The sequence below is a fragment of the Anser brachyrhynchus genome, assembly GCF_964034855.1.
Source record: "Anser brachyrhynchus genome assembly, chromosome: 3".
Lineage (NCBI taxonomy): Eukaryota > Metazoa > Chordata > Aves > Anseriformes > Anatidae > Anser > Anser brachyrhynchus.
In genome coordinates, this window is record NC_137696.1 from 90585898 (window position 1) to 90613217 (window position 27320).

Sequence of the window (27320 nt, forward strand, 5' to 3'; positions counted from 1 at the left end):
GTTCAATTACAGTCCCTCTAAAAATTTTTATTAGCTCTGTGCGAAACGGGTTACTCATCCTTTTACTATTCTGCTCATGCTCTCCTCATGAGGACACCCTTTTCACGAGTGCTGGAACACAAAGGCATAGGATAATCCACTGATCCCAACAAATCACCCCATTAGGTGCCAGTCTGGCATGACCTGAAGAGGGTGATGAGCTGCTGCACTCATATTCACACACCCTGAACGAAGAGCAGCTCCTTGGCTTCGCGTGACTTCTGATTTGTGTCCTGGTGCAAAGCAACCCTCCCAGCCCAAAGAACTGCAAATAGTCAAAAACGAGCCACCAAAGCTTTCCGGAAATTTCATGAAGTGCTGTTTCAGCCTCTTCGGTTGTTTCCTAATTCTGCAAAAGCTTGGTGCCGGCATAAAACCATGGAGAGGTAGTCTGTCTGTAATAACTTTCATCTTCATCTTAGCTGTGCCAGGAAGAGGAACCTACTGTGAAAATATGTCTCTAAAATTAAAATTAATTTCCCAGGAGCCTCCCTACTTATTTTCTTTAATTTAAAAAGCTGATTTACCTTCCATTAACGGGGGCTTCAGCAATGTGTTCTCTTAATTGTTACAGACATTGTATAGACAGGCGTAAAACACCCAATACAAATAGGCGATGGCAGGACCTCGTAACACCCCCAGCCACTGCTTGAACCAGAGGGACCTCTCCAGCCCCAGAGCCACCTGGTGGCACCATGCTCAACATGTGGTGCAAAGCTTTTTACCTGGATGGTCTTGGTGATGAAACTCACCCTTTGTGGCAGCATGGAAGCAGACAGTCTTTAAAACCAAGCTGAGGTGCAAATCTCCGAATTCATTTTTTGGGGAGACTGGTCGCTGATTTTCCTGTGGTTGATCAGTCATTTGTGACCAGTTTCTTGCTATGTGCTGGTAGGATCAGGTCATTCAAGCTAACAAGGAGTTGCTCTCCCAAAGCTCACTCCTACTCGGAGGTGCTTTCTGCAGCTCCTGACTCAAGATGCCTCTGCTCTGTAGGGTGTTGGCTAACGCTTAGTGAGAGGTGTTTTCTCATAGGTGGTGCTTTGAAATGGCAATTGATTATCCCAGGAAGAAGATAATCAAGGTGTTCCTTACATTTGCATCCACCAAATATCCCCAAACTAACTTCTCACCTACTTTTATTACCTCTCATCTGGTGACGCCAAGTGAATGTGAAGGGAGGTAAACAGGGTAGACCACCAGCACAGGGGTTGTATCTGAAGACACGACCAAGCGTGAAGCAAGGAGAGGCTGGAAAATCCACTAATAAATGTGCTGGAAGTTCACTTAGGGGATTCAGCCGTGACAAGGGAGGTCAGAACAAGCAGAACCAGAGCAATTTTGCAGCTAGCGCAGTGGCTTTGGCCTGACATGCGGGAAGACAGGACCGCACCAGGAGCTGGGGGAGAGGCAGCAGTGAGAGCTGGCAAAGGAGCGGGGAGGGGGAGAGCCTGAGCCCCGTGCAGCAAGAGCAGACGGGGTTTGGCTGCTGAAGGAAAGGAGACAGATTTTGAGGAAAGAGAAATAACTTTTAAAAAGATTGCTGGCTACTTAAGATCTTTCCAAGAGCTTTATTTTACTCCTGCAGCTGGTGTAAGTTCAAGGAGCGCATCCCCGTCTATCGATTTTTCTGACACCTTGAATTAATCAAAGGTTAAAGTGTGTCAAGAGAATGTTTAATTCATGTATTTAGCAAGTGCAGTCCTTTCATCTGCCCACACAATATGCCCAGGAAATATGCTAAATGGAAGCATTAGCGCAGTCAGAGCTAAAATAAGAAACTGTTAAATGACAAGGCTTCTGCCAAGATGCTGAAAGCAAATATCAACATCGTCTCTGTTTTTGTTTTATCTCCAATTTACGAATTCTGCTAGCTGAAGCAATTAAAGCGCTCATTCCGGAGTAGCTTCATGGTGCTACTATTGTATGGAGAAGAAATCCTCATCCCAGTGCTTTCCCCTGGACATCGGTGGTGCCCGCAGCCCTCCTGCAGGGCCGGATGCTGCCCATTTCCAAATGCCCCGGCACCTCTCAGCCTCCTCCACTTCCAGGAGATTTCCCACGTGCAGGATTCCTATCGGACCACTGATGAGTTTGGGCTGTGCTCATGTGTTTTCTGGCATTGGTGCCAGGGTGCAGGACATCCGGACCGAGCTGCCCACCAGAGGCAGTGAGGGTGGCTCATCTCTTCTAAACAAAAGAAGTGAATAGGAGGCAAGTTGGGTGAGCAGGAGGCGCACGGCTCCTTCCTCCTGCCAAGAGCAGAACTACCTGCGGGGAACCATACATACCCATGGCAGGTAACCCCATGGGTACTTGTGCCTGGTAAGGCACGGCACCGGGGTATCAGCTCCCCGCGGGGCGAGCCAGCGGGGGAAGCCATCCCCAGCCCCCTCGCACAGCCTCGCCGCGCCATCTGGGTGCCAGAAATAATCCCGAAGTCTTCTCCCGCTGCCGCCACCAATATTTAAATCCTTTCACAAAAAGCGCCCGCCTGCAGGTTGCCTTCTGCCAGCTCCGTTTCACGTCTCGGGCTGTGCCAGCCTGGGCATCCCCTCCTGCAGGGGGGTAAAGCCCCAGGGGGACTTCAAGAGCCAGCAGCGAGGCTCTGCCCTGGCGGCAGGCGATGCTAAAGGGCTCTGCAAAGCCAGCAGGGAGGGCCCGGCAGCGGTTGCACGAGGACAGTTTGGGTACATTGGCAGAGGTAGCTGAGTTAGAAAGAGCTGGATGCCTCTCCAGGTATAGCTTTAATTAGGGAGTTTATAATTAAATGATGAAAAATGTATATGTGGACACATCAGTATGCTGCTCGTGCCAGGCTTAAAATTAATTGAGCTTTATTAGTCCTCACATCTGAAAAGCTGATCGGTGCATCATCCGTCTCTGCCTCTTCACACCTACATTCCTCCCTCCCCCCCGTGAAGCACATAAAAAATACGATTGAGAAGAGCTAAAAGGAAAAGATTCAGACCGTTTTCTCTTTGAGGTCCGACCAGTCTTTTCCAACCTAAACGATGATTCTCCAGACACTGTGGCACGGCAGAGCTGTGAGCACCTGGCTGCAGGCCTGGGGGTGTGCAGGGACGGATGCTGCACATGGAGGGACAGGGGCTGGTGTTTGGGTGCTGTGCCATGCAAGTGTGTGGGAAGCGACAGGGCACTGCGCTCCTTGTGGATAAGAAAGAGGCACACGTGTTTACAGGGAGGGAGGAAAATCGGCTGCCCCTGAAGTTATCTTGGAAGCACACACAAAAGCCATCAGCCCTGATAATTACCCTTATCCCACCAGAAGGGTGTAAGCATGTAACTAAGGGAAGAGGAGGAGATGGCTGGCAGCTGCTGGAGGAGCAGGATGGACCAGAAAAGAGCTTCTACCTCCAGTAGACCCCATCTACTCCTGCCCCTTGCCCACAGCCTGTTTTTTCTCTCCTGCACCTGATCCCCCTCTGCGGGTTTCTCTTCCACCAGCACCGGTCTGCACCTTACTCCAGTCAGACAAATGTTGGGTTGGACAGGTGATGGCTGGACCAGATGGTCTCAAAGGTCTTTTCCAACCTTAATGACTCCATGAAAGCTCCAGGTAGGCCCAGGGAAATGAGGCCAAACCTGAGCTTCCATCCATTTGTTTTTTTTGGTTCCCAGGAGACCAACTTGGCCAAGTTTATTTACTGGAGGTCCAGTAATGTGGAGACATCTGGGCTCAGTCCTTGCTTCAGATTAGTTTTACACATCTCAACGTTCATCGATTGTGGTGGATGTGCAAAGAAAGAGTGAGTGCCATTTGGTGAGCATTTTATCTCTCACCACACTTGCTTGCATTCGTTTTGCATCTGAGTTCCTCTGGAGGGAAGAGGAACTATTTCTAAATATAATAAAATAAACTAAACTAACTGCATTATTTCTAAAACACGACTCCTTTGGCTTTTGAATATTGCACAGGGATTTAATGAATCATGACCGGGAGTTCGTGGTTTCCCTGGGAGGTAAGGGGCCTCTCTCAGACACGGATGTGTGCAGCTAGAACTGAAGGGAACGACCGGAAAACACTGCCCAAACACCCCACAGGATCCATCCTTTATTCCCACAGCATTTATCAACTCACCCAAGTACAAACACAGAAGACAAGAAGTCACACTTTTTTTTCTTCTCCCTTCCTGCTGATCCCCTGGGGAGGACCTAGACCCTAACTCCGCAGGTGCCCTGCAGGCCACAGCTCCTGCTAAGCCACCACAGACTGAAGCTGCTCAGCACCATACAGAGCCAGGCTCAGCCTCCGAGGTGCCTGGCTTTGAGGTGCTTTCATCTGCTGACGAACCGGGCTGGCACCAGAGGGAGCTGCAGCTAGAAGAAAGACCTGGATTTTGTCACCATTTCCTGTGGCACAAACAACACCGCCCGAATGTCTTCTCTGAGTAACGTTTTTTATTCGATGAACACGGCTTGAACACATAATTTAAGACTCCACGCGTACACAGTCTGGGATGCAGCGTGCTCCCTCCCCCGCCGAGATACGAAACATTGAGGCTGGGGAGGGGAACACCAGGTCTGCATCTGCCGCGTCACGGGGACATCAGGAATGGTTGGGAGAAGCTCTGAGCACAGGTCTACGCAGGACTGGACGAAGCACGTTAGGAAGAGGCAAAGAAGGGAGTGCGCTGGATCTGCCCGGGCTGAAGGGATGCTCCCAGGAAGCTGTTCTCTGTTTCCCCTCCCAGATCCCTTAGGGAGCGAAGGCCAGGCCGTGCTGCGGGGGGAGCGGTGTGATTTCACGTAAGATGCCACAAGCCAAAGGGCCGGTGTGAGGACCGCTGCTGAGGGTGCTGCAAACGAGACACTTAACCCTGTGTCTGCCACTCCTGCTCGCCGCACAGGGCGGGTACCCGGGGGTCCCTCCTCCTCGCGCCGTGCACGTGAGGATCCAGTGAAACCGGTGGACAAGTCCCCTAAGTCTGACGGGATTTGGCACTAGCTGGTGAAGACCCCGCTCTTACACTGCTGTGAAGCAGTTCTCGTGCCTCAAATCTCAGGCTCCTACTTCGGAAGCACGGTAGTCCAAGAATAACTGGACTCCCTGAATAAACGGCCTGACTGGGGGCAGGGGCAGGGAGGGATGACCAAGAAATCTGCTGAGAGCTTGGCAACTCCATTTCAGTGATGGCACTTGGGCCGCTCAACACCTGAATAAGATGGCTATTTTAAAGCATAAAGATGGATTTAGGGGCTTTTTACTCCATGTCCACTTCCTTGGAAGGTTTGATTATAAACAGTCAATAAAATAATAAAAGAGAGAAAGCCATACTAAGAAAAATCAAGAGTTTAGAAGACTCAGCAAAAACTGTTTCTGCCCTACAAAGCGCGTGTCTTTTGACTCACCAACATCAGTTTACTGCATTATTAAAAAAAATAGTAATAATAGAAACTACCTCTTTCTGAGTTCAAAGTCAAGCACATCTGAGAAGATCCTGCGCTAATCCTGCGCCAGTCCTCCTTCTGGCAAGGCACTATCCAGTGGTGTGTGGCACCAACAAGAACATCTCTGTCAAAGCCACTGGTACAGTGAGCGCGTGGGCGCACATAAGCCCAGGCAGCAACTTTAGCTAGGTACAAAGATTAAAATTTAATTCACACTGCTCTCCCTTCTAAAGAGCGGGGTATGTACAAATCTTAACTAAAAATTGGGATCATTTGGTTCTCAAGCACACCTTTATACCAAGTATTTTACACAACGTTAGGAATATGCTATTTCTTTCAATAAATGGCTCGTTTCCACAGAACTTTTCTGTTACCCGAACATTTCATTATTACAAAACTGGTTAAAAAATTCCAGATCATCTTGTGTAACAAACTAGAACTCTGCTTGGTTTCATTACAAAAATAAGGCTGTTCCACAACAGACACAATTCACGCTCAAGCAACATGTAGACTCTTTTTTTTAAGCTAGCCACGTACAATTCAAAAGCAAACACTCCGTCGGACTTCCACTGCCGATCCATGCGAGCAAGCAGGATGTGCTTGGAGCTAGTGCTGTCCTCCGCACGGCCAATGTCACCCACATGCATGCTCTGAAACACGTCACTGTTGCCCAACAGCTGCAGCAGAACTTGCTCTCCACTGAACTGGAGACTTCAATTTTACGACTATCAAAATTCAAGAGGAGTTTTGTGAAACTAATTTCATCCCTGGAGAAATCAGTGTGATTTTGCCTTCCGCATCAGTAAGCCTGGGATTCCACCCAGGATTACTCCAGCGGATACACTTACCCACTTATGTGAGTTTTTCGAAACTGGGACTTCAGGCAGTTTTCTAAGTTTACAACGTTATCAAGTACATGATAAATCCAGGATGGCTTCTCTGTAATTAACTGCATAATCATGTAAATTTGTATCTGTATTCTTTTTCAAAGTTAAATATTTTTCTTTAACTTTTTTTTTAGGAATATTATATATAACTTGTTAATGTACAGCTCCACCTCCTGTCACATTCCCTTCCTAGAGTGAGGTTCAAGTCTCATCAAAGTATGGGAATGGTGACAAGAATATCACAATAACTTACTACATACAACATACTTCCTAAAAATGCATATACATATACTTGTATACACATACATACACACATATATATGCACATTATCAACTCCCATTAAGGAGTCCTCTAGAGAAGGTGCTCTAACGAAGATTTTGACTAGTAAATGCAACCATGGACTTGAAATCTGTGCGTGCTCTTGCTCCATCTAGTTCCTTTAACTGAGCTGAGGAGGCACCAGAGGATCTGAAGGGAAATTGATCGGTGGATGGACATCTTTTAAAACTTAACATCTCCTTTTTCAAAGCTTTCTTGCCTTTATACTAAAGGGAAAATTCATATAGGTATTCCCTTTATACTAAAGAAAAAAGTCAACTAAGCAGCTTGTAGCTGAGACAACACCAACAGGAAGGTAACCTGTTCTTTACCCCAGAAACTAGTAGTCATGAACACTGCTCATGTCATACCTCTTAGTCTTGAGTCAGCTCTTGTCCAAAATCTGAGAGGCAACAGCTCACCTGTTGTTCAGCATCTTTGGTAGGGACTTGGACGGTGACCTAGCGTGTACCCTCAGCAAATCTGCGAACAAGGCTGAACTTGGGAGAGTGGTTGATAACAGCTGACAAAGCTTCAGTCCAGAGGATCTCAATAGCCATGAAGGCTGGGACAACAGAAACCTCATGAAGTTTGAAAAGGGCAAGTGCAAAGCTCTGTCCTTGGGGGTGGTGAGGCATCAGTAAAGGTTGGGAAGTGACTGACAGAGTAATACCCTTGCTGAAAGGGACTGGGGTTTTGGTGAAAGCCAGGCTGGTCATAAACCAGCAGTGCACTTGCTTCAAAGAGGGGGAAAATGCAGTGGACTATCTCAAGACAAGTGTGGCCTGCAGGCTGAGCAAAGTTGTTATCCCCCTCTACTCAGATGAGGCCACATCCAAAATACTGCGCCCACTTTGGGGACCTTTCTCCAGTTCAAGAGGGATGTGAGGAAACTGGAGAGAGTAGCCCTCTACCACACCAAAGCAGCCAGGTTCCTAAAGCAGAACCTACAAACAGAACTTAATGAAGCTATTCTTGTTTAGTCTGGCACAAGAAGGCTAAGAGGTGATCTAATAATACCCTACAACTATCTTGAGGGCACAAAAAGGATGGTGCCAAACTCTTCCTGTGAGTGACAGAAAATATAGGAAAGGCAACGGCCACAAATTACAACCTGGGAGTGCATGCTTGACACTAGGAGAGTACTGCAGCATCAGCACAGGTTACAAGATCTCCACCTCTGGATGTTTCTAACACACTGCTAAACAACCTCACAACTGACCTCAGCTAGTGTTGGTGTCAGCCCTGTTTTTGACAAGGCTGGACCAGATGATCTCCAGTTGTCCTTTCCAACTAACCTGACTAGGATGCCACGGTTACTCATTTTAATAGAACATGTGATTTGTTACACAGACAGGGCTGCTTTCTGACACTTTTTACAAGCAGCTGGGCTTCCTTCAAGCCACAGTCAGAGGCTTGGCATTGCAAAGAAGCTTTCCCACATAATTGGTTGTCCTTCTGACTTTCTTGTGTCTAATGGTGGAGCTGTGTTTTATTAAAAATTGACTCAAAGTTTTGGCAAAAATTCATTTTAAGACAGTCCAATTACAAAGTTCCAATTTTGGGCGTTAAGTCCTTCTCAGTAAAGAAATACCAATGTAATCTTTAGCTATAAGACCTCTTCTGACCTACCAAGTATAATTCCACCAAGTGTTTTCACCTGCCTTTCACCTTCATTTGGAAAAGGAACCATGTCAAAATATTTCACTTTGGCACCCCCTCCACAATAACAACTGTTTTCAAACAACCAGTTGGAATGTGCATCATGAGGCAAATCAAGGTTTCATGAAAAAGGTTAGCAACCCGTGTTTCTTACAATAAACATGATCTAGCATAAACATAACAATAAATAAATGTATAGCAAAAATACAGCAGTTATTGGCTTGGACTGAGATCTTAAGATCAACGTTTTTTTCCCTCTGAATGATAGCTAGCACAAAAATTCTAATAATCACCAGCACTTTAACTGTCATGACGAGCTAACTTCAACAACAGTAGCTGGAAGGATTAAAAAAGGTAAGGAACCTGACTGTGAGTATACCGATGAATGACAGAGCCCCACACTTCCACTTCGTATCTTTAAACATGTGTCTATTAGAATATCAGTGCCAGCTGCAAAAGCAATCCAAAGACAAAAGTGAAACACCAACAATGAATATTTTAAAAAGGAAGATCAGTAGCCCAGACTTAATCCTATTCCATATACATGTTATTAACTCCATATTGTTGGAGAGCACCGTCTCATGGCAAGCAGACTACTACTAAGGATGCGTGTTTGCTCTATCACAGTGATCCATAAGTGAAGCTGTCGTGTGCTGAAGAACAGGGTCATTCATCCAGAAGATGCGGTTGTTGATAGTTCAGATAGGTTTTTTAGGGTTACGACTCCTATTTAAAAGAAAAATAAGAATAAATAAAAAAAGATCATTAATGCTATGAATACATTTTCATCTTCTGCATCTGTGACTTTCACACATTCACATAGCAGCTAAGGACACATCCCTCTGCAAGAGTACCAGACTGGTGCAGCAACGTGGCCAAGTTTGTACAGACAACCCTCCAGGACTACAGCAGATTCTTTCCAAGGAACACAGATGCACAGAAGTTGCTACTTCTGACTGCAGCAGAACAGCACCTTTTTCTTAGGACTAATTGTTCAAGCACCAAAGCAAGGCAGACTGCAAAAATAACCTGTTTTTGTGGTTCCCTGCTGACTTTCCTTCCTACTCCTCTTCCCCAGGGGATCCAGAAATAAATGAATTGCTGGCAGAAGTAACTCTCTAGATAGCCAAGAACTACCATCTAGGCCTGAAACAGCACTGCTACCCAACATAGCTATACCTACAGTAGCAAAGGGAAAAAAATAATCTCCTACGTGTCTGATCTACTGCCCAAAGGGGCACCATACAGCCTCTTGAACAAGTGTCCAGGATCATTCAGGCTTCCATACGGCAATAAAAGCTCATCTATTTCACTGTCCTCGCAGAAAGATGTTAACTGGCTTAATTTCAAATTCTTTTCTGATTTGCATATATGTATTCTTTAAAATTTAATTCTTATCCAAAAAGTTGCTGCAACTCCTGTCTGCTCCATCATTTCAGCATTTAAAAAAATAATACTGCATAATGAACAAATGCTGTCCTGGTTGGGCCACTAAACCAGGCTGGTCCAGCATGATCGTATTTTGGTGACACAAACTCTGGATATTCCAGTGATTGAGACCCTAGCTCTGTCCTGTTAAGTATGTCAGTTGCTTTCAATTTACTATAATGTGCAGCAAAATGTACTCATTAAACATTATTTACCTGCAGTCTCAACTTACCTCATGTATATGCTTAGTGTCACTTTGCTTTACAAAATGCTTTACGTTGCAATTGTTTCAGTTACCTCATTAACATGATATTGATATGTACGGACAGCTATAGTGCATAGCTGGTCACAGTGAGTTCATTCAGTTCAAGGACAGCTCAGTCTCAATATTTCAAGAATCCCATGAAAAGCCTGCCATATGACACTGACCTTTGATGCTAAATTAGGTTTCAGTCCAAGAAAGGAGAAGACAGTGTTGCTCTCCTTTGATTCAAAAAAGCCATCATAATCCTAGAGGGGAAAAAAAAAAGATGAGAACATTTGTATTCAGGTTTTCCTGCTTGATCTTCCCACATCATGTGTCAGAGTAAAGGGTGATATGCAATAATGCTCAGGAAAATACTGGTACTTACCTGCATTGTCCTATGCAAACCTAACAGCTATTCTAAAAGGTAGTAATATCAGCAACTCTGATGGCAAAGTAAAACATGTAGATGCTTTAATTAAAACACCTTTCACTACTTTATTTGACAGAAAAATATAAACATGGATTTGCATGAACAAGAAATCTATTGTGGGAATATTTTAAAGGTAGTTAAGTGCCAAACAATGCAAGTAAGTTTCCAATGACGTTTTCAACTTGCATTTTAGCACACAAAATACTTACTAACATGGAAACCTCTAAGGAAAAATTCTAAGGCAACTGAACTCCATAGTTCTCCTGTGGTGGAACAGAAGACTTCATTACTACTCTATCCTTTGAAATCAGCAAGCATATCTCAGCCTTGGACAACCACATACTTAAATATAAAATATTACCATAAGGAATCTTGTTTTATAGATTTTTTTTTTTTTAAAAAAGCTTTATTATCACAATTGTCCCCTTTGTGTTTTAACTGCTTAAGAACAGGTTTTGATCTCAAAGTGTTACTACTACTTTTATCAATTTGTTTATTGCACTGGACACTTGCTACTCTTCTATCACCAGATGAGCTGACGGTTTTCGGTTTTGAAGGTGAAACGATGAAAACAGAGCACTGTTTAGCAAATGGATTTGGCACACAGTGAGAAGCCAGGAAGTTACGGATTCTCTTAGTGGTTTGGTAAATATTTCCTCTATGACCACCAGCAAACAATAAAGCACCCAGCTCAGATTCCTTTTCTCCTCCACATAACCATAAAGTGGAAATATTAATCCCTATTTAACCACTTCTGACATGTAAAATACTCTGTAAATGTCGGGAAATTTCAGGTGTGTTCACCATTACATAGCAATTATCCCTAAACATCTAAGATTAGTAGTTATGCTTAACTTAAAAGCATTCGACAAGAGATAATTCTTTAAATACGGACTATGCACATACATGCTTTCAATACAGAACAGTAACAGGTAGTCCCTGTGCCTCCACATACCTTCCACCTGCGTAACAGTTGTTCACAATGCCCCTGACCCCTAAAGTCAGCACTTCTTTGGCTCCTATCCTCTGATCTTGTTGCTTTTTGAGAGCTCATTTCTCATTGTTAAAGTGTAAGGTGCCTTCCCTGAAATTGGATCTCAATTTTCCCCTAGTAGCAACTGCTTTGCCCGCTTGTCTCCTTCCACTTCTGCTTTTGAAAGGAAAGTGTGTGCTTGCAGATAGAGACTTTACCTCCCTCCGTTCTCTATTTTTCCTTCCACCAACCTAAAATAAAAGATCATTCAGACAGAAAATACACAGTCACCATTGCAACTCCCACAAGATCCATTATCATCCCGCAGATGCACAGAATTTCTCTCAAAACCTTTATGGTGCACTAGCCAAAGCCACTTTCCTAGCACTTCCACACTGGCGTACTGTTCCACCGGTGTGAACGCCACTGTCCCAGCAAAGTGTCACTTTGCAGCTGCAGTCAGTCAAATACCTTGAGCCTAGAAAAAGCCATACTTCGTGCTACGTGCTTTCCCAGTCCAAAGTCTATATGAAAGCCATCTGCTCTCAAAGATGCAGAGAGGTCAGCAGAAGCCCGTGGTGTTCATAAGGCCTCAGATGTATTAGCTGACATAACCAGAAGGAGCAAACCTTAAGATGACTTTTTGCCATTGCCTTCTTAAAAGATGGCATGTTGCTTTGCTATACCCGGGTGGCAGGCCAGTATTCCAAGACTTCGTCTACTGCGCCCTTCAATATAGGCTGAGAGAGAGCACATGCACTTCTTCTGTCTGTTTTTCAGTTCCATGTTTTTTTCCAAGCGTGATGCCTAATTTCCAGTGAACGCCACCTACTCACTTTGCTTTACAGGAAGAGTTAAGTTTATTTGCTTTCACTGCCAGGGGAATGAAGCATTTGTAGGAATAAAGCCGCTCTGGAGCAAAGGAAGGTAGAATCTCCTGCAATGATCAGCTGCATGGACAGGAAAACAGGCTGTGCAGACAGATGCCGCTTATCATTATGAGCACAGAACTATCACTATTTCATTTTAAAATGCCAACATGTAAAGATATTAGATGCAGTTTTAAGCTCCCTCTTTGTTAATTTTAGGTGTGGTCCATTCTGCCTAGCTTTGAAATTAAACATACAATTAAACAGAGGAAACAGACATATTTACATCAATTAAAATCATTAAAGGTGATGAACTGATGCTAATTTCTAATTTAACATAAATTCACATATAAACTGAACATAATTAACATAAATTAATTGCCGCAAAGTAAATCCAAATAAAACAGGCAGGCCATAGCAAAAACTGAACCAGTACTGGAAGCAACCCAAACAATGTCATGGGGCTGAAAAGAGAACTACGTGCTCATTAAATACCTAAATGAGTAATAAATTCAGCAATGATGCAGTAGTAAATGAGTAGTAAATTCAGCAATACTGAAGCTCTGCCACAAGGTGTTCAATTAAGCCCTTGATCTCTAAGAACAAGACCTGAAAACTGCACGGCTGCTGTTAAATCTGAGGAAGATGCAGCCTGGCTTTGCTACAGCAGACGAAAAGCCATGAGGGACATGAGCTAGATAAGCAACCACATGTGAAGACAGCGCCTGATCTGAGAAATAACCTTGTTTTTCTCCACTGGGTTCATCTACAGGTGCGTCACACTATTGTGCAGCTGAAGGTAGGGCAGCACTGGACAAGTACAACCCACAGAAGACAGAGAAGAACCCTTCTAGTATCAGGGCAGGTTCAAATTGGTTTAAGCTGCTCATTACAACCCAGCAAACCATAAGCAGCCACCCAGGCAGCTATTGCAAGTATTTCTGCAGCAGCATGGCTCAAGACAGACATCATTTTCAATGCCCACCAAGAGCACCCTTTCCTCTGAAGAACACACGCAGTTCTCCTGAATCCCCTGTGACCTGTTTGTCCCAGCAGTGTCCGAGAGAAGACTCTGCTCGGGTGAGCCATCACCTCACATCACCGTTCTCAAGCTCTGTTTTGTTTCTTAATTAAGAAAAACAGGATAGGGACTCACAACTGGAAAATGGCATGCTAAGAAGCAGAGCTGCATTTCTTGCTCTGACAATGGCTTTGTGACTCTGCACCAGTATCTGTGAACATGTGCTTACCTTAACCTCCGTAAAGTAATCATTAAAAGCTTTCTGCAAGTGCTAGTTATATCAACTTTTACTTCCAGAAGTGCTCATAGTTTTTTTTTCCACATTTTTGCAGACAGGATCAAAGCTGGATTAACTTACTGAAAGAAACCTGAAGGTTAAACAATGAGCTTAACTAAGAGCATGATGGAAAGAGCACAAACCCCAAGCTATTCAGTCATTCCGAAATTCTAACAACCAGAAGAGATGATCAGCTAGAAGAAACTTCCCCCATGCTTTGAAATATCTGCATTACAAAACATACTAAAATGCTATTGACACTGTCATGCTTTAATGCGGGGTGGAGAGAAGCATCTTACTTTTAAATAAAGCAGCAGTAAAATTGCAAATCGAGTTTTCCTGTTAATCGCTGCAATGAAAACATATGATCCCAAAATATTCAAATATGAAAAAAAAAAAATTAAAATGTATAATAGCCCTATAAAATTTGAGGAAAATATACTTTAGTACGGTAGTTTCTTAAGAGATTTTTGAGAAACATGGATCTCTGGTACCACAACCACAAGGACTCATCAATCTTCCTTTGGTGTGTGGTAGGAGTTGGGCACCACTGTCTTTCTGGGTAACACATGCAAGGTGCCCGATGTCCCAAACACATCCCACCTTTGGCCTTACCTTTATAAGCAGAGAAGGTCTTCACAGATCCGGGCCACGTGCAAAGACACTAACTCAATGGGTGGGGATATGAAAATCCTCGTCTCACATAACAAACACCCTACTGCTGACAGAGTGCAGGGGCTGAGGAAGGCAAATGGTGCTGTGCTCAGAGGAAGCTGGGAGCTTCATACACAGGCAGGACCCCAGCCCACTTGCAAGCCAAGAGCTTCCCCTTGAAAAATCTCCACGGGGCACTGCCTCGCGCAGAGGAAGGCCACCACCAACCCCTGCTTATGGCAAGGCAGCGGTCCCCTGGTTCTGCACCAGGTTTCGCTGCCAGCAGCGAGTTACTGCAGTCCCCTTGCCACGGCACCAAGCAGCTCTACCAAGCCCGCAGGCGCTGGGGATTCGCTGGGCCCAGCAGAGCAGCGCCGTCTCGCCCCTGGAGGCGTTGAGAAAGCAGCTGTTAGCCTAAAAATACACGAGTGTGGCAAATTGCCACCCACTGCACCACTTCAAAAGGCAATCCTGCGCACAAACATCATTTTGACCGTGTCGCTTTAAATTATGATCCCTGGTGCCTTCCAGAGCTGCTAATTACACATTATTAACATATAAAATCCTGGCAAACTCGGTAGCTGATTAAGGCTAATAAAACAAAGGGGACAGTGGACATGAATCATCAGTGACGCAGGGATGCTCAATCCCTCTGGAGAAGTTGAAAAGCCACAAAAAAAAAATACAGGTGATAAATCACAAAGATGAAGGTATGAAAGGTTACAGAGAATGATAAATGCCAGTTAGGATAAAAAATACATCTCGGGATGGTTTGAGGGGACAGAGAAGCGACAGAACTATAAATAAGGTGAGTAAAAAGCTATTTCTAATTAGAAAATGCTTCTTAACAGGATACCAACCACCTGACTGCTTTAGACCTGGCTCCTCACCCTTAAAGGCAGCAGCAGCTTGATCACCACGCTGTCTGAGCAAGACACAGCCCCTGTTTTACCAGCAGAATGGTTACAGCATGAAAGGTGCTGTGAGAGCTGCTGGGAACAGCTTAGCTGACCTAAGGAGCTCTCATTTTATGGAAAATAAACACAGCTAACTACTGAAATTTCAACAGCTCACCTTCGGAGCCAAGCAAAATCTTGCTGGCCTTGCATAAAGCAACATAAAGTTCGTCTTTGCTTTCCCTGCTCCTGCTGAGTGGTTCTTAACCAGACCAGAGGCAGACCGTGGCTGAAAAGGTTTTCGGAAGCAAAGTCACCCCAGGTGGTAATGGGAGGAAGGCTGCAAAGCTCGCTGTGGCAGCAGGACGGTCGGAGCTAGATGCAGAGCTCAGTGGGCTCATTGCAGAAGCGTGCTAGGCATGCTAAATGTTTATGTGGCTTTACCAGAAGGCTGCGGTTCATGGAAGAGGAATGTAATAAGAATTATTAAATAAGCTGAAGTGATATACTTGCTTCAGAAAAATAGCTAGAGTCAGAGAGTACTCAATGGAAGTATTTTATATGCCTGACTTCTTTGTAGTCTGTTCTAGGCTCATGCTTATGGCCACTACCAGGACAGATCTGGGCTAGGTGGATCTTCAGCCTCACACAGTTACGGCTATGGGTGTTATCTTAAGTTGTATGTTAAACAAAGTTTTCTAACAATCAGCAAAGTCAAGTGATACTGTTCATTTCATTTTCTGGTAAAAGAAAAATGCATAGCAAGCCTCACACTTACATAGCTTTGTTTTCAAAATCTGAATCCTTGCAGTTTATCCTGAAAATCAAAGATGTGGTTGCTTTGCTCCTCTATACAACCAGATTAATCGAAAGCAGGAGAACTCTCTTAATATCTAGATCATGCAGAAATCCCAACAGCCATCCACTGCCCAAGTGCTACAGTGAGGTAAGAGCAGCTGAGTCTTTGAGATGGTGGACATACATTCTGGGAATCTGGATTTAATGCCTTATGACACAAATGCCTTATGCCATCCTGGCATTTACATGGGTTTTATGCCAATTTATCCAGTAGGAAGCTGCTGGTCCTTGGGAATCCTCCCTTCCTTGGAAATGCCACTTCCAAGGTAGCTCTCCTCCAGCAGCAAGTGCCAAGTTGTTCACAAAGATCAACTTGGCTCCAGTGGTAGCAGGAGCTTGACTGTGATGTGGAGTCTTTAAGTGTGCTGCATGCCTAGTGCTGGCCGACCAGATCGCTGTAGTGATGTGGTTGCAGGCATCGCCATAAATAATTTGGCTCACTGTTTTGTTAAGCAGGTACACTGAGACTTTAGTAAATAAACACTGGCAGTGCTGGGAGAAACTATTTGCTGCACACCAAAGTTAAAACTGCCAGTACTGCAGACCAGCATAAATAATTGTTTGTGCTTCAAGGATAATAACAGAGTGATGACACTGGGTCAAAGTAAACCATTAACACAAAGCAGATTTCATTTACCAGTTAGCAATTATACAGATACTGCCTGCACACTGCTGCAACTCGGAGTAGGAGCACATTTTACCTGATGACATTTCAGACAGTGACTGTGAGTAAAATTCCTCCCAGGAAGTTTCTTTAAAAGAGCAGGCTGGCTTTGTTGGTGTTTGCTTTTAACTCGTAAGAAGAGAAAGAGTGAGCTTGTTAAACATCTCAGACAAATCCTCATTGTTTATCAGGTGCTTGCCACACAAAGAAGCAGAAAAACAAGCAACCTGCCCAAATGCAGCTCGACTGCTTTTTATATAGATTTTAAAAAAAATGTACTAATTATCGTACAGCACTTAAAGAGAAATCTATTGCCATGCTTTTTTAATTTGTTTCTCTTCAGCAATCATTTTTAATGTATGATTACGATCTCTCCATTATTTTAAAAAGGGCAAGGTAATTGCTCTTACAAGAAATAATGGCGAACTCGTAATTTAAATGCACTGAACGAGCACTCTGCTGCTGCCTGAGTTAATGCTGGATGCCAATGAGAACGAGCTGTTAGCATCCTTCCTGAAAAGGGCAGTTGAGTTCGCTGGGACAGATGACATTCATTCACTGATCTGATTAGGATTACAATGGAAAGCCTTACTCAGCACAGCTCTCCTTGAAGAACGAGTGCGTGTGCATGGGTGCGAGCCTGTTTTAATATTACAGATACACAAAAATAAGAAGATCTCGTCTACACGACACAGGACGGCCAAAACATAACACAGCTTTCCATTAGCTAACCTTCTGATAAGATCTCTGGACAGGATTTTTAAAGAGCTTAGGTAATTCATTCCACAAAGCAACCTGCTACTCTTCTCCTAAGGGCTAGATGATTATTTCCCCTCTGTCTTCTGCATTCCTTGCTTGAGAAATGGCTTCATCAGGAAGACAAACAGCTCTATGCCACTGTCCCCACGTCACTCGCATTCAGCCTAGGGTCTGTGGATGCGCAACTGCAAAAGGTGACCAAGAACGATTTCAACAAACAACTTAAACTGACCATATGAGGAAATTCTAGCTCTAATGGAAAAATTAATTTATCAAGAAAGTTTCAGCATAATCACTCATTAATCTAAATAGACAGTATATGATCCTTGAGGAATTCACACTAACTTGTTTCTAGTGAGATTATCCCTCTTCTAAAGGCGGAGTGGGACCACCAAAATGCTGAGTGAGTTGGGTAAGACGTCTGCACAGGTGCAGGGAACCAAATGTAGGCTTGCTGGATACCAGGTTAGCCTCACAACCGCCCTGGCTCCTAAAGACACTACAGCAGGCATGCTATAGATGAATTATGCCATAGTGCTTGAGGATCTAAAGAGACAGAGTTCAAGCTCTGTGTACCTGTACAAGAAGTAAGACAAACTCCCCAACAACAGTCCAGGACAGAAATTCTGGGATGGTTTCTAACCAAGTTTTCTTAGATTCTCTCTTTTCTTTTTTCCTCTAAATGAGTGGTTACTCCTAATGGGTAGTTACTGAATTGCTATTTTACACACATAAAAAAGGAAGAAAAAATATATAGGATTTTTTTTCAAGGATCTTTAAAAAAATAGCAGAAGAGACTGATACTTAACAGTGCAGAGAAATCAGTGCCACAGTAATTCCCTGTGCACTGAACAGTTTCTCAAGAACACTGCACCCCCTTCAGCAGAGTATTTGATTTCTTTCTTGTCTATAGACCTTCACTGATTTGATGGAGTTGATACCCATGTATTACATTTCAGGGAAGGACAACAAATATGTGTCCCTGTCTCTGCTGCTGTGCCCACCAGGCACTCTATCAGTGCTTACTTACCCTAACACTCTAAACCATCTGAGCAGCTTCCAAGAACACAAAAATAAAGAAAGAAGAGTTAGCCTGCTATGTAAATATTTTCCCTTCAGCTCAAACTCCCACCTTAATTTTGGTTGGCCTAAATTTCAGGCAATCTCATATCAGTGGCAGATTTTGTGCATATAAAACTGTCACTGTTTCAGTGTGCTAACTTGAGCTTCGTAAGGTTAAAATTAGAGTGCAGCTTCATGGGGAAGTGGAGATTTTCTATCTTCTGAAAAGATCCAGGATTCACTTCTAGCCTAAGAAGGCTGTGTGTTCACTTGTGGGGATATCAGAGAGAACAGAAGGGGGAGGTGTGAAGTACAGGCCTAATTTCAGACACCACTTTTCCAGCATTTCTTGCTTGCTGCTTTAAGAACTCTCCATGCCCAATATTGGGGCTATTTTACATCCTGTTTGGATACATGCATCTGTGGCTCCTCACCAACCATATGAAGAAGCTAGAGCTCTACCAGGGGGCTGCAATTTCTACTCTCATTTCTACTCCAAAGCCACATACCCAAAATTTAGGCATGTCAGTGCTTGGCATCATGCTACACTCCCTCTGTGAACCTAGCCCTAATGTGCCAGTCCACAGTGACCTCTCCATCTGTCTGGACTTTCCAGAGTCTGTATAAAAAAGCACTTTTATCTTGCACTAAGCAAGATAATTACTTATCCCTTCGCTTTTTAGATAGTGTTTTTAACTTGCAGGACACTGACTAGTTAGTGTTATGGTGTATCCTATCAGCGATTCCTTAGAAAAAAGTCTGAGCAACTCACAAGCTAACTAACTGATCTGATTGTGTAAGATAAATATGCAATGGAAGGTAGAACATTTAGATTTTTTTTCCTGTAACCTTGAAAGCAAAGGATTTAATAGCGTAAACTTAGAAAATGAACGACAGTCTTCATCTTCTCATTTTTGTTGGATCTGGCCGGGACTCAGTTCATTTTTTTCACAGAAACCCCTATGGTGCTGTGTTTTGGATCTGTGACTAAAACAGCCTTGATAACACACCAGTGTTTTGGCTATTGCCCAACAGTGCTTGCACAGCATCAAGGCCTTGTCTGTTTTTTATTCTGCTCCCCAGCATGACCTGCAGTGAGGCTGGGAGGAATTCAGCTGGCCAGAGGGATATTCCACACATGTAACATCATGCTCAGCAATAAATATGTGGGGGGCAGGGGGTTGTCTTCCAAGGTAGCCATTGCTCAGAGACATGCTGGAGATGTCTGCTTTTGGGATGTGGTAAAGGGACCACCTCGCATTACTTGGTCATTTTTCCCCCCCTTACCTTCACTTACTAAAATGTTTCTCCTGACCCACCTGTTGTTCTCACTTCTGCTCTTCCTATTCTCTTCCCTGTCCTGCTTGGTGGTATGGTGTGAACAATGAGCTGTGTGGTTCCTTAGGCACCGACAGCAATCTGTTTTGGCTCCTGAACAGGGACTTCAGAGGTTTCAAGACAGTGAAAGATTTGATAAGTGTGTGCCAGACTGAACTTACAGCTGTTTACCTGTTACTTGCTGCTGGTGGCCACAATGTTGACTTCTCTGTTCTGGATATTGATTTATTTGTTCCCTCACTTGCTCCATTGCTTGCTCCCTTTCTTTCTGTACCTCAAACGCCAGGGGTTGTTAATGTTGCTGTGTGCTGTGTTATCATTTTGCTTTGCCTGGAAGAGCTATAATAAAAGTACTGGCCTTGAGCCTAATCTGGTATTTGGCCCCTGCACTGCTGCCATCCCAGTATTCTGCGAACCATTTTGTGGAGACAATCAGCAGTTAGTCCTTTCTGCTCTTCTCCAGGAGCCACTTTGTGGAGGAATGATGAAAGTCATCTTCTGCTTCCTCCCTTGTTGCGATGGCCCTCCAATTTCTTGAATAACCCTGGGTAACCATACTGCTTGTGTTTGTGCTGATTATGGCTCTTCATAAGGTTAACCAGCCAGCTGGGAATGTCACACAGGAATGTGCCGAGGCAACCAATTCCAGGGCAGCAAGGCGTGTGGGAGAATTTGAGCAGGTACTTAGAGCAGCTTTCACCTCTGATGGTCTGGGACTCCATGCCCAAACAGACATGGAATCCTGCTGAACGGGCAGACCGCGTGAAGGAAGGATGCCCTGATGCTACCAAAGAGACACATCTTCTAGCACTGTGTTGGAGCCTGACCTCTGCTTACCAAGCCACTGTCCAGACCCCTCAAAGAAGCAAGGTGATCTGTGGGTCTGAGGACACGCAAACAGACAAAGTGAGGGCCTGTGGATCTGCAGACACACAGACGCTGTAGCTAAATCAGAGATCTAATCCTCAACTTTAACAGTCACTCTTATAGTCAAGAAGAAACAATGGAAGGATAGGTTAGCTCAGTTAGCAAAGGACAAAACAGCTCCCAGGGAGCAGGAAGAAGACATCACAGACTGGCCAGAAGGCAGCGTTTTCAAAGCATCTACCCAGGGAGGCCAGAGGCCCCACTGTATGATAAATTAGCAAAAAAACTAAAAACAGTATGTTCTGTTTACTGAAGGGTCCTGTCATACTGTGGGAAAGCATCAGAGGTGGAAAGCTGCTGTGTGGAGTCCCACACAACGCATTACCAAAACCATGAAAAGAAAAGGTGAATTGAGTAAGTCTGCAGAAGTAAAAGCTATGCAGAGATTACTGAAAGGGAAAAGTGCCCAGCACTCTATCTCCATACTGACTGTTGGCTAGTGGTAAAAGCCCCGAGGGGCTGCCTGTGCATTGGAAACAGACTAACTGGCAGTGCAGAGGCAGATCCATCTGGGATGCTGCACTGTGGCAAGATATTGGGTGGAGAACCTTGTTGTAAAAGTACGTCATGTAGACAATGGCATGCCCGAGAGCCGTGCCGTGCCGAGGGGAGTTAATCAGGATATATCGGATAAGTGGGGCAAAAGGTATGAAATAAGCAGTGGAGATTTTACTGGCTCTGGCTGGCACAGAGTTAACTTTCATTTATGGCACACACAGGGTGCTGTGTTTTGGATCTGTGACTAAAAGAGTCTTGATAACACACCAGTGTTTTGGCTGTTGCCCAACAGCGCTTGCAGAGCATCAAAGTCTTGTCTGTTTCTCATTGTGCCCTGTTCTCACCCCCCACAACGAGTAGGGCTGGAGGTGGGCAAAGAGTTTGGAAGGGGGCACAGCTGAGAAAGCTGATCCAAACTGCCCAAAAAGATATTACATACCATATAACATCACGCTCAGCAATAAAAGCTGGGAGGGAATGTTCTTCTTTCAAGGTAGCTGTTGCTCAGAGACTGGGTTGGCACTGGTCTGCTTTTGGACACTGTGAGTGATTGCCTTTGCATCACCTGTTCTTTCTCCCCCCACCTTTCCTTCACCTACTAAACTCTCTTTATCTCAACTCACAATTTCTCTTGCTTTTTGCTCTTCGTATTCTCCCCCCAGTTCTGCTGGGTGAGGTAGGGGGGAAGGGGAGATGAGTGAGCAAGAAGCTGTGTGGGTGCTTAGCTGCTGGCAGGGGTCAATGCTCTGCCCTCCATTATTGTACACAAGGACTCCCGTGAAATTCATTTGAAAAATGATAGAGATGGACATTTAATGTAAGATTAAAATGTCAATCTACACTTTAGTAAGGGAGAGAATTAGAATCCTGCTGTCAAAAGGTCACATGATACCTTCTGGTGGAAGAAAAAACAAAGACAAAAAAGGAAAGAAAAGATTTTTAAAGCAATCATCATAGGCTTCTGGATAGACACAAGCTGAGAAATCTATAGTAAATGAGTGGCAGCAAGCCAACAGAACAATGCAACTCTTCAGGTCAGTGTCTCAGTAGTATAAATAGAGGTGAAAATAGACTAGCCTTCCTAACAAGCACTTTTTTCTCCAAATTAGAATAATGCCAATGTCTTAAGGAAAGGGGTTAAAGCTTGGCACATAGCAGAATCGCCAAATGTCACCCTAAAATGACTAAAATTTGATGAGTGCCTTCTTCAGTTCCAAGACTCGGGATTATCTGTGATTTCATTACATGATGAAACTGCTTTAGAAAGAGCTACCCAAAGAAGTATAAACTATTACATGAAACAAAATGTTAACTGAAGGTCTCATATATAGCACATCATTCGATCCCTACATCACCCCTGATTCAGGATTCCTGAATCAAAAACCTTTAGATTGCTAGTCAAACAAAAATTTATTCAGAGATCAAAATATTATCTAGCTCCCACTGAGAAAAATGGCTCTACTTGTCCAGTTTTTGTACCCCTTTCCAATGTATCTCAATTTTACTTTTTCTTAAGCAAAATGTGTGAGTTCCCTCTGTGAACATGCAATAGGCACTGACATTTTCTAACTATTGCATAGCACTAGCTAAAGCAAGAAGTAACTGCAGCAATCTCAGATTTACACTACTGTAAATTAAATGAGGTTCGTGTGTCCGATTTGACTGAAATGTAGACTCTTCTCAAACACTTACAAGGTTGCAGTAATGCCACTAAGATGAAACAACAGACTGTAAAGTCACAAAAGTATGTAAATTATCAGTGACATTGCTATGACATAACACTGGGTTATCAGTAAAGTGATTTGTGTTCTGTGTGCTCACAGCTCTTATCTAGTTTGTTCACATGAAATAAAAAATGGTTCTTGCTGAAAAACAATCCTTACTTTTTTCAAAATCCTATTAGCTAAGCTTGTTACCAAAAAACTGGGGACTGGATGTCAGAAGACTGAGAAAAGGAAAAGAAAGATTAATGATCATATCTGCAATTACATTAACTCAGGAAAATTTCAAGGTCTCGCTCACACTTCAAAACATGGAGTTTGTTAGTACCAGAAGGATCCCTCCTACTGTGGTACAAGAAACATTATTTTGTGAAAAAAAAGGTCATCGTTTTGTGCCTTTTTTCCCCTTATATCTAGTTATACATATTCAAATAGCCGACACCAAGCCTTTTTGGATAGTTACTGAAAACACTGAATACAAACTTCCTCTACAGTGCAGTTACATTCTGAAAATTCATTGTTTCAAATGGTGATGTCCTACCCAGAAAAATGAAGACAGAAGGAACTAAAAAAACCACACCCCAAACATTAATGCTTTTACTAACACAGAAGAAACAGTACGGCTGCAAGCATGACATGGAGGCAGGGCTCTTACATCACAATCTCAAGCATCTTTCTTGAAAGAGAATGAACAAAATAAAGAGTATACTTTGCTTTTGCTTGTCTAGCCCTCATACATTTAGGGAAACAGCAATAGATCTGACCAGACTGTATTGTAACTAATAACATGTAAGCCAAAATAAGTACCTAGGTAGTTTCCTGGTAGCGTGCTGAGACTGTAGAACTGGCAGGCAAAGAAACAGACAGTGTTTGTTAATAGAGCAAATTGGATTAGAAATTGCCTGGACACAGATCAGGCACAATAAGCTACAATTTTCACTAACTCAATGAACAGAAATCTTGGTGGCTATTTTTTAGTTTAAGTTATTTAATAGGGATTTTTTTTTTTAAATGTAGCCAGGATAAACATATGAAAACCTTCACTGTGGAAATCAAAATGGAGACATGATGTGCAATGTCTGCTGACTTCATCTAACTTCTGTGTGATATTCCAACCTCCTTTCCAGTACTTACCTCCTTTGTCTCCTGCCTAACGTTCTGCCTCCAATTTATTACCTGAGAACTTCATTAACTAATGCCGGCAGGTTAAACGGTGAATGTTGGAGATCTGGCACGTACTTTTTCCTTCATCCTAGAAAATACACAGTTTCTTTCAAAGCATGTTTGCTCATTAAAGGTGTTCATGCAGCCAGTGAGGTCTAGTAATAGGATTAACTCCGCTGAAAACAGCTATCAGCTGAGCAGACAGATTAACAAGATCATCTCACATGTTGCATGACATCTTCAGCCGTGCTAATGCCAAACAGCAATTTCTAAGACTAAGTTAAAACATACCATAAAGAAAAGCTGCAGAGATGCAGAAAGGATAAGAAACAACTGCTTAAAAAAATGTATTTCTCAGACAAACTAACATCATACTGAACAATGCAAATATTGTTATTTGCAAGTGAGGAAGCTGCTCCATAAGCGAGTGTTAAAATTCCTTCCATGTCCCAGACACTTTTCTTTAATGGACATTTCTTACCCTGAAGTAGGAAGATATGAATTAAATAACTGAGGTAGAAAGTACACAAGAAAGGCCAATACAAAATATATAGAGGGATGTTAAATATCTTGTTTCAGAAAGCTAATTAGCTGCTGCATCATACTCAATCTGTTTGTTGCAGAGGATCCTGGATCACTCCTTGTGCACTTCCTGCCTTAAGCTACCCACCGCAGTGCAGCTGACAGGTTCTCAGCTGATCTGAATCACCCAGCAGCCACAAGCAGCTTAGCTGCACTGCAGTGGAGTCGGGCAGGGGTAAGTTAGAACCTGCTTGGGTTTCTCTCCATCACGTTGCAGTCAGACACCTCCACAGTGCCCACATTTACTCTGGTCCAGCTACTGTGACCACAGACCCCGACTTCCCTATTTCAACCTCCTACCAAATTCACATACAAACCTTACAAAATTGCTTCCTGATGCATCCACCATGGCAAATCTGTCAACCTCACCAACCTGTCTAGCAGGCACCTCAAACCTGCCTCCTAAAGGATATACAAGTGACACAGCTGGAGCATGAAAGAATGTAGCAAGGCAGAGAGGACCCAGCTCTCATCTTCTGACAGCGTTTTGTTAGGAGTCTAACTTCTGGGAAGATTCTCCCACACTATAAGAGCGCCCAAAAATCAGGGCTGCTGGCTAAGTAGGGAAATAAAACATTCATATGGCACCGTTCTTAATGTATCAGTCAAAGACTACCACTGCAGCTTGCACTAGCAGATGGAGAAGTTATTGCAGCTTACACCATCAGACAAATCAGTCCACCCATCGATCTGCTGTCACATTTACAAGCTCTCAAGCTTACCAGTCTTTCAGCAGAAAAAGAGAAGCCTCAAGCTACTTTTCTTTAGGGAAAAATAAAACTATTCCAAAGTTCAAATAGCAAATAGGTTTTGTTTATCCTAGAGACTCCGGCTGCATAAAGGCTTTCAGAGCATAAATTAAATTTATGCTACAACAGCAACAGAGAGGGAGCTTAATTACAATGGCAATGTAACTCAATCTAGCCAGTGTTCTCATTTACTGTACCAAAAATTTCCTTCTGAATTTTTACACTTGGCCTAGACCCAAGTAGCAGCAAAACCAGAAATCCCCAGATTCCAGTGGCCTTACAAGGGACTTCACCATCAACAGGCTGTACACGAAGCACGTAATACTATGAATTCTTACATCCACAGAGGGAATCCACTAGCTAAAGACAACATACTCGTTTACAGATGATTTAAATTTTCAGTGCAAGATCCTCCTCCCCCAAACTGTCACCATTAACTCAGATACTGCTAAAGAAGCTCAACAGCAGGTTCTGCCTATCTAAGTGGCCAGCAGGGTACACCATGACAGCTACTTACTCCACAGTACCGATCATCGCTGAATATCTGTGGTGGCAGTGGATTGCCTTGTGCAGGCTGCCTGTCCTCAGGAATGTTTTTGTACATCCACTGTCTTTTCTCCTCTGACATTGTGATATCCACTTCTTCAAACTCTATGCGATTGGCTTCCAGAAACCTCACCACATCTTGTTGCCTCTTCTTTATCTAGATGAAGGAAAGAAAAAAGCAAAACAATACATCAGAGAAAGTCCACCATAACCAAGACACATTTACAAATCTGAGTGCATTCCTTCTTCCCTGTCCCATATCCACATGACAGAAAGTCACAAGCTCAGGAAGACAGAGGAGAAAATATTTTTTTCAGTTTTAAATTCACAGCAGTCAAACACTGCTGTTTCTCTACAAGTTGGCAAAGGTTATGCTTCCTTGCTTCATTTTTAGAAGGCTGTCTCTCTAGTTCTACTGTGGGAATACCAGCCTTTACTCTCTAGAAGCAGCTTTTTAAAAATAATCTGTATAGGGCTGTAACAAGTAGGAGGTAAAAGATGTAGCTGGTTTTCAAAATCATTAGGGGCTACATTTCTGAAGTATATAGGCAGCTAGAAATGCAAGGTGAGCAATCTGGCATGTCCCAGAAGAGTCTATGGGTGTCTATAGGAGTCTATCGGTGTCCATTGAGATGAATATGTTGGTACATCTGAGAGGGGAAAAAAAAAAGAAACACACACCACCCCAGCTGCACATATTTTTGTTTTCCTAGACATCTTTTAAAAATGCAGCTCCATGGTTTCCTAAAGAAGGCTCGTTGAATCTTTAATTAAGAGTGTCTGTCTGCATAATACACATGCCTAAAAATAAGCATGATCTCATCTCCTGAAAACTAAATTTGCTGCATGAAAAGGCATTAGGTATATACTAAACGTATGGGGTTTCTGCCCCTCAAAGAGATTATGCTCTTCATGCAAAAGCCCAACAGAAGCAGAAGGCTGGCAGTTTTTAGCTCATTGAAGTTAACTAATGTCAGCTCTTAACAGCTAGCTGGGCTCCAAGCAGATGCAGTCAGGTGAGGACTACATCTGCCTCAAAGAGGATTTTATACCAAGACAGCCACCTTGAAAAAATAAGTATGTGGGGCTGAGGAAAGCTGTACTCATTTGTCTCAATCTACTCTGCATTCACTTCAATCCGTGCTGTATTTTTTGTATCTACTTAATGAAACAAATTCCTTCAGAAAGAAGCTACAAATTACATGCTATACTTCTACAGCTATCATCAACAGCATTATTTGAAGAAAAAAATACAGCTTTAATATTTTTACAGTATTCCTGGAGTGTTGGATCCACACAGTTGCTGATTGGCATAAAGCCCAGGTGGATGAATCATGC

General features: G+C 43.4%; 1 protein-coding gene across 2 annotated transcripts in view; it reads right to left on the bottom strand.

Moving 5' to 3' along the window:
• Positions 1 to 4446: 4446 nt before the first annotated feature.
• The window catches only part of SH3BGRL2 (SH3 domain binding glutamate rich protein like 2), a 43903-nt gene continuing 21029 nt past the window's right edge, over positions 4447 to 27320 (bottom strand). The window contains exons 2-4 of one of the 2 annotated variants that reach the window (XM_080583747.1): positions 25964 to 26139; positions 10177 to 10257; positions 4447 to 9045 (exon numbers count right to left, since the gene is read on the bottom strand). In XM_080583747.1, the coding sequence (XP_080439873.1) occupies positions 10197 to 10257; positions 25964 to 26139 (237 nt within the window). In that variant the 3' untranslated portion in view covers positions 4447 to 9045; positions 10177 to 10196. Of the gene's footprint in view, positions 9046 to 10176; positions 10258 to 25953; positions 26140 to 27320 lie in introns of both variants that reach the window. The other variant, XM_080583746.1, reaches the window with a different exon arrangement.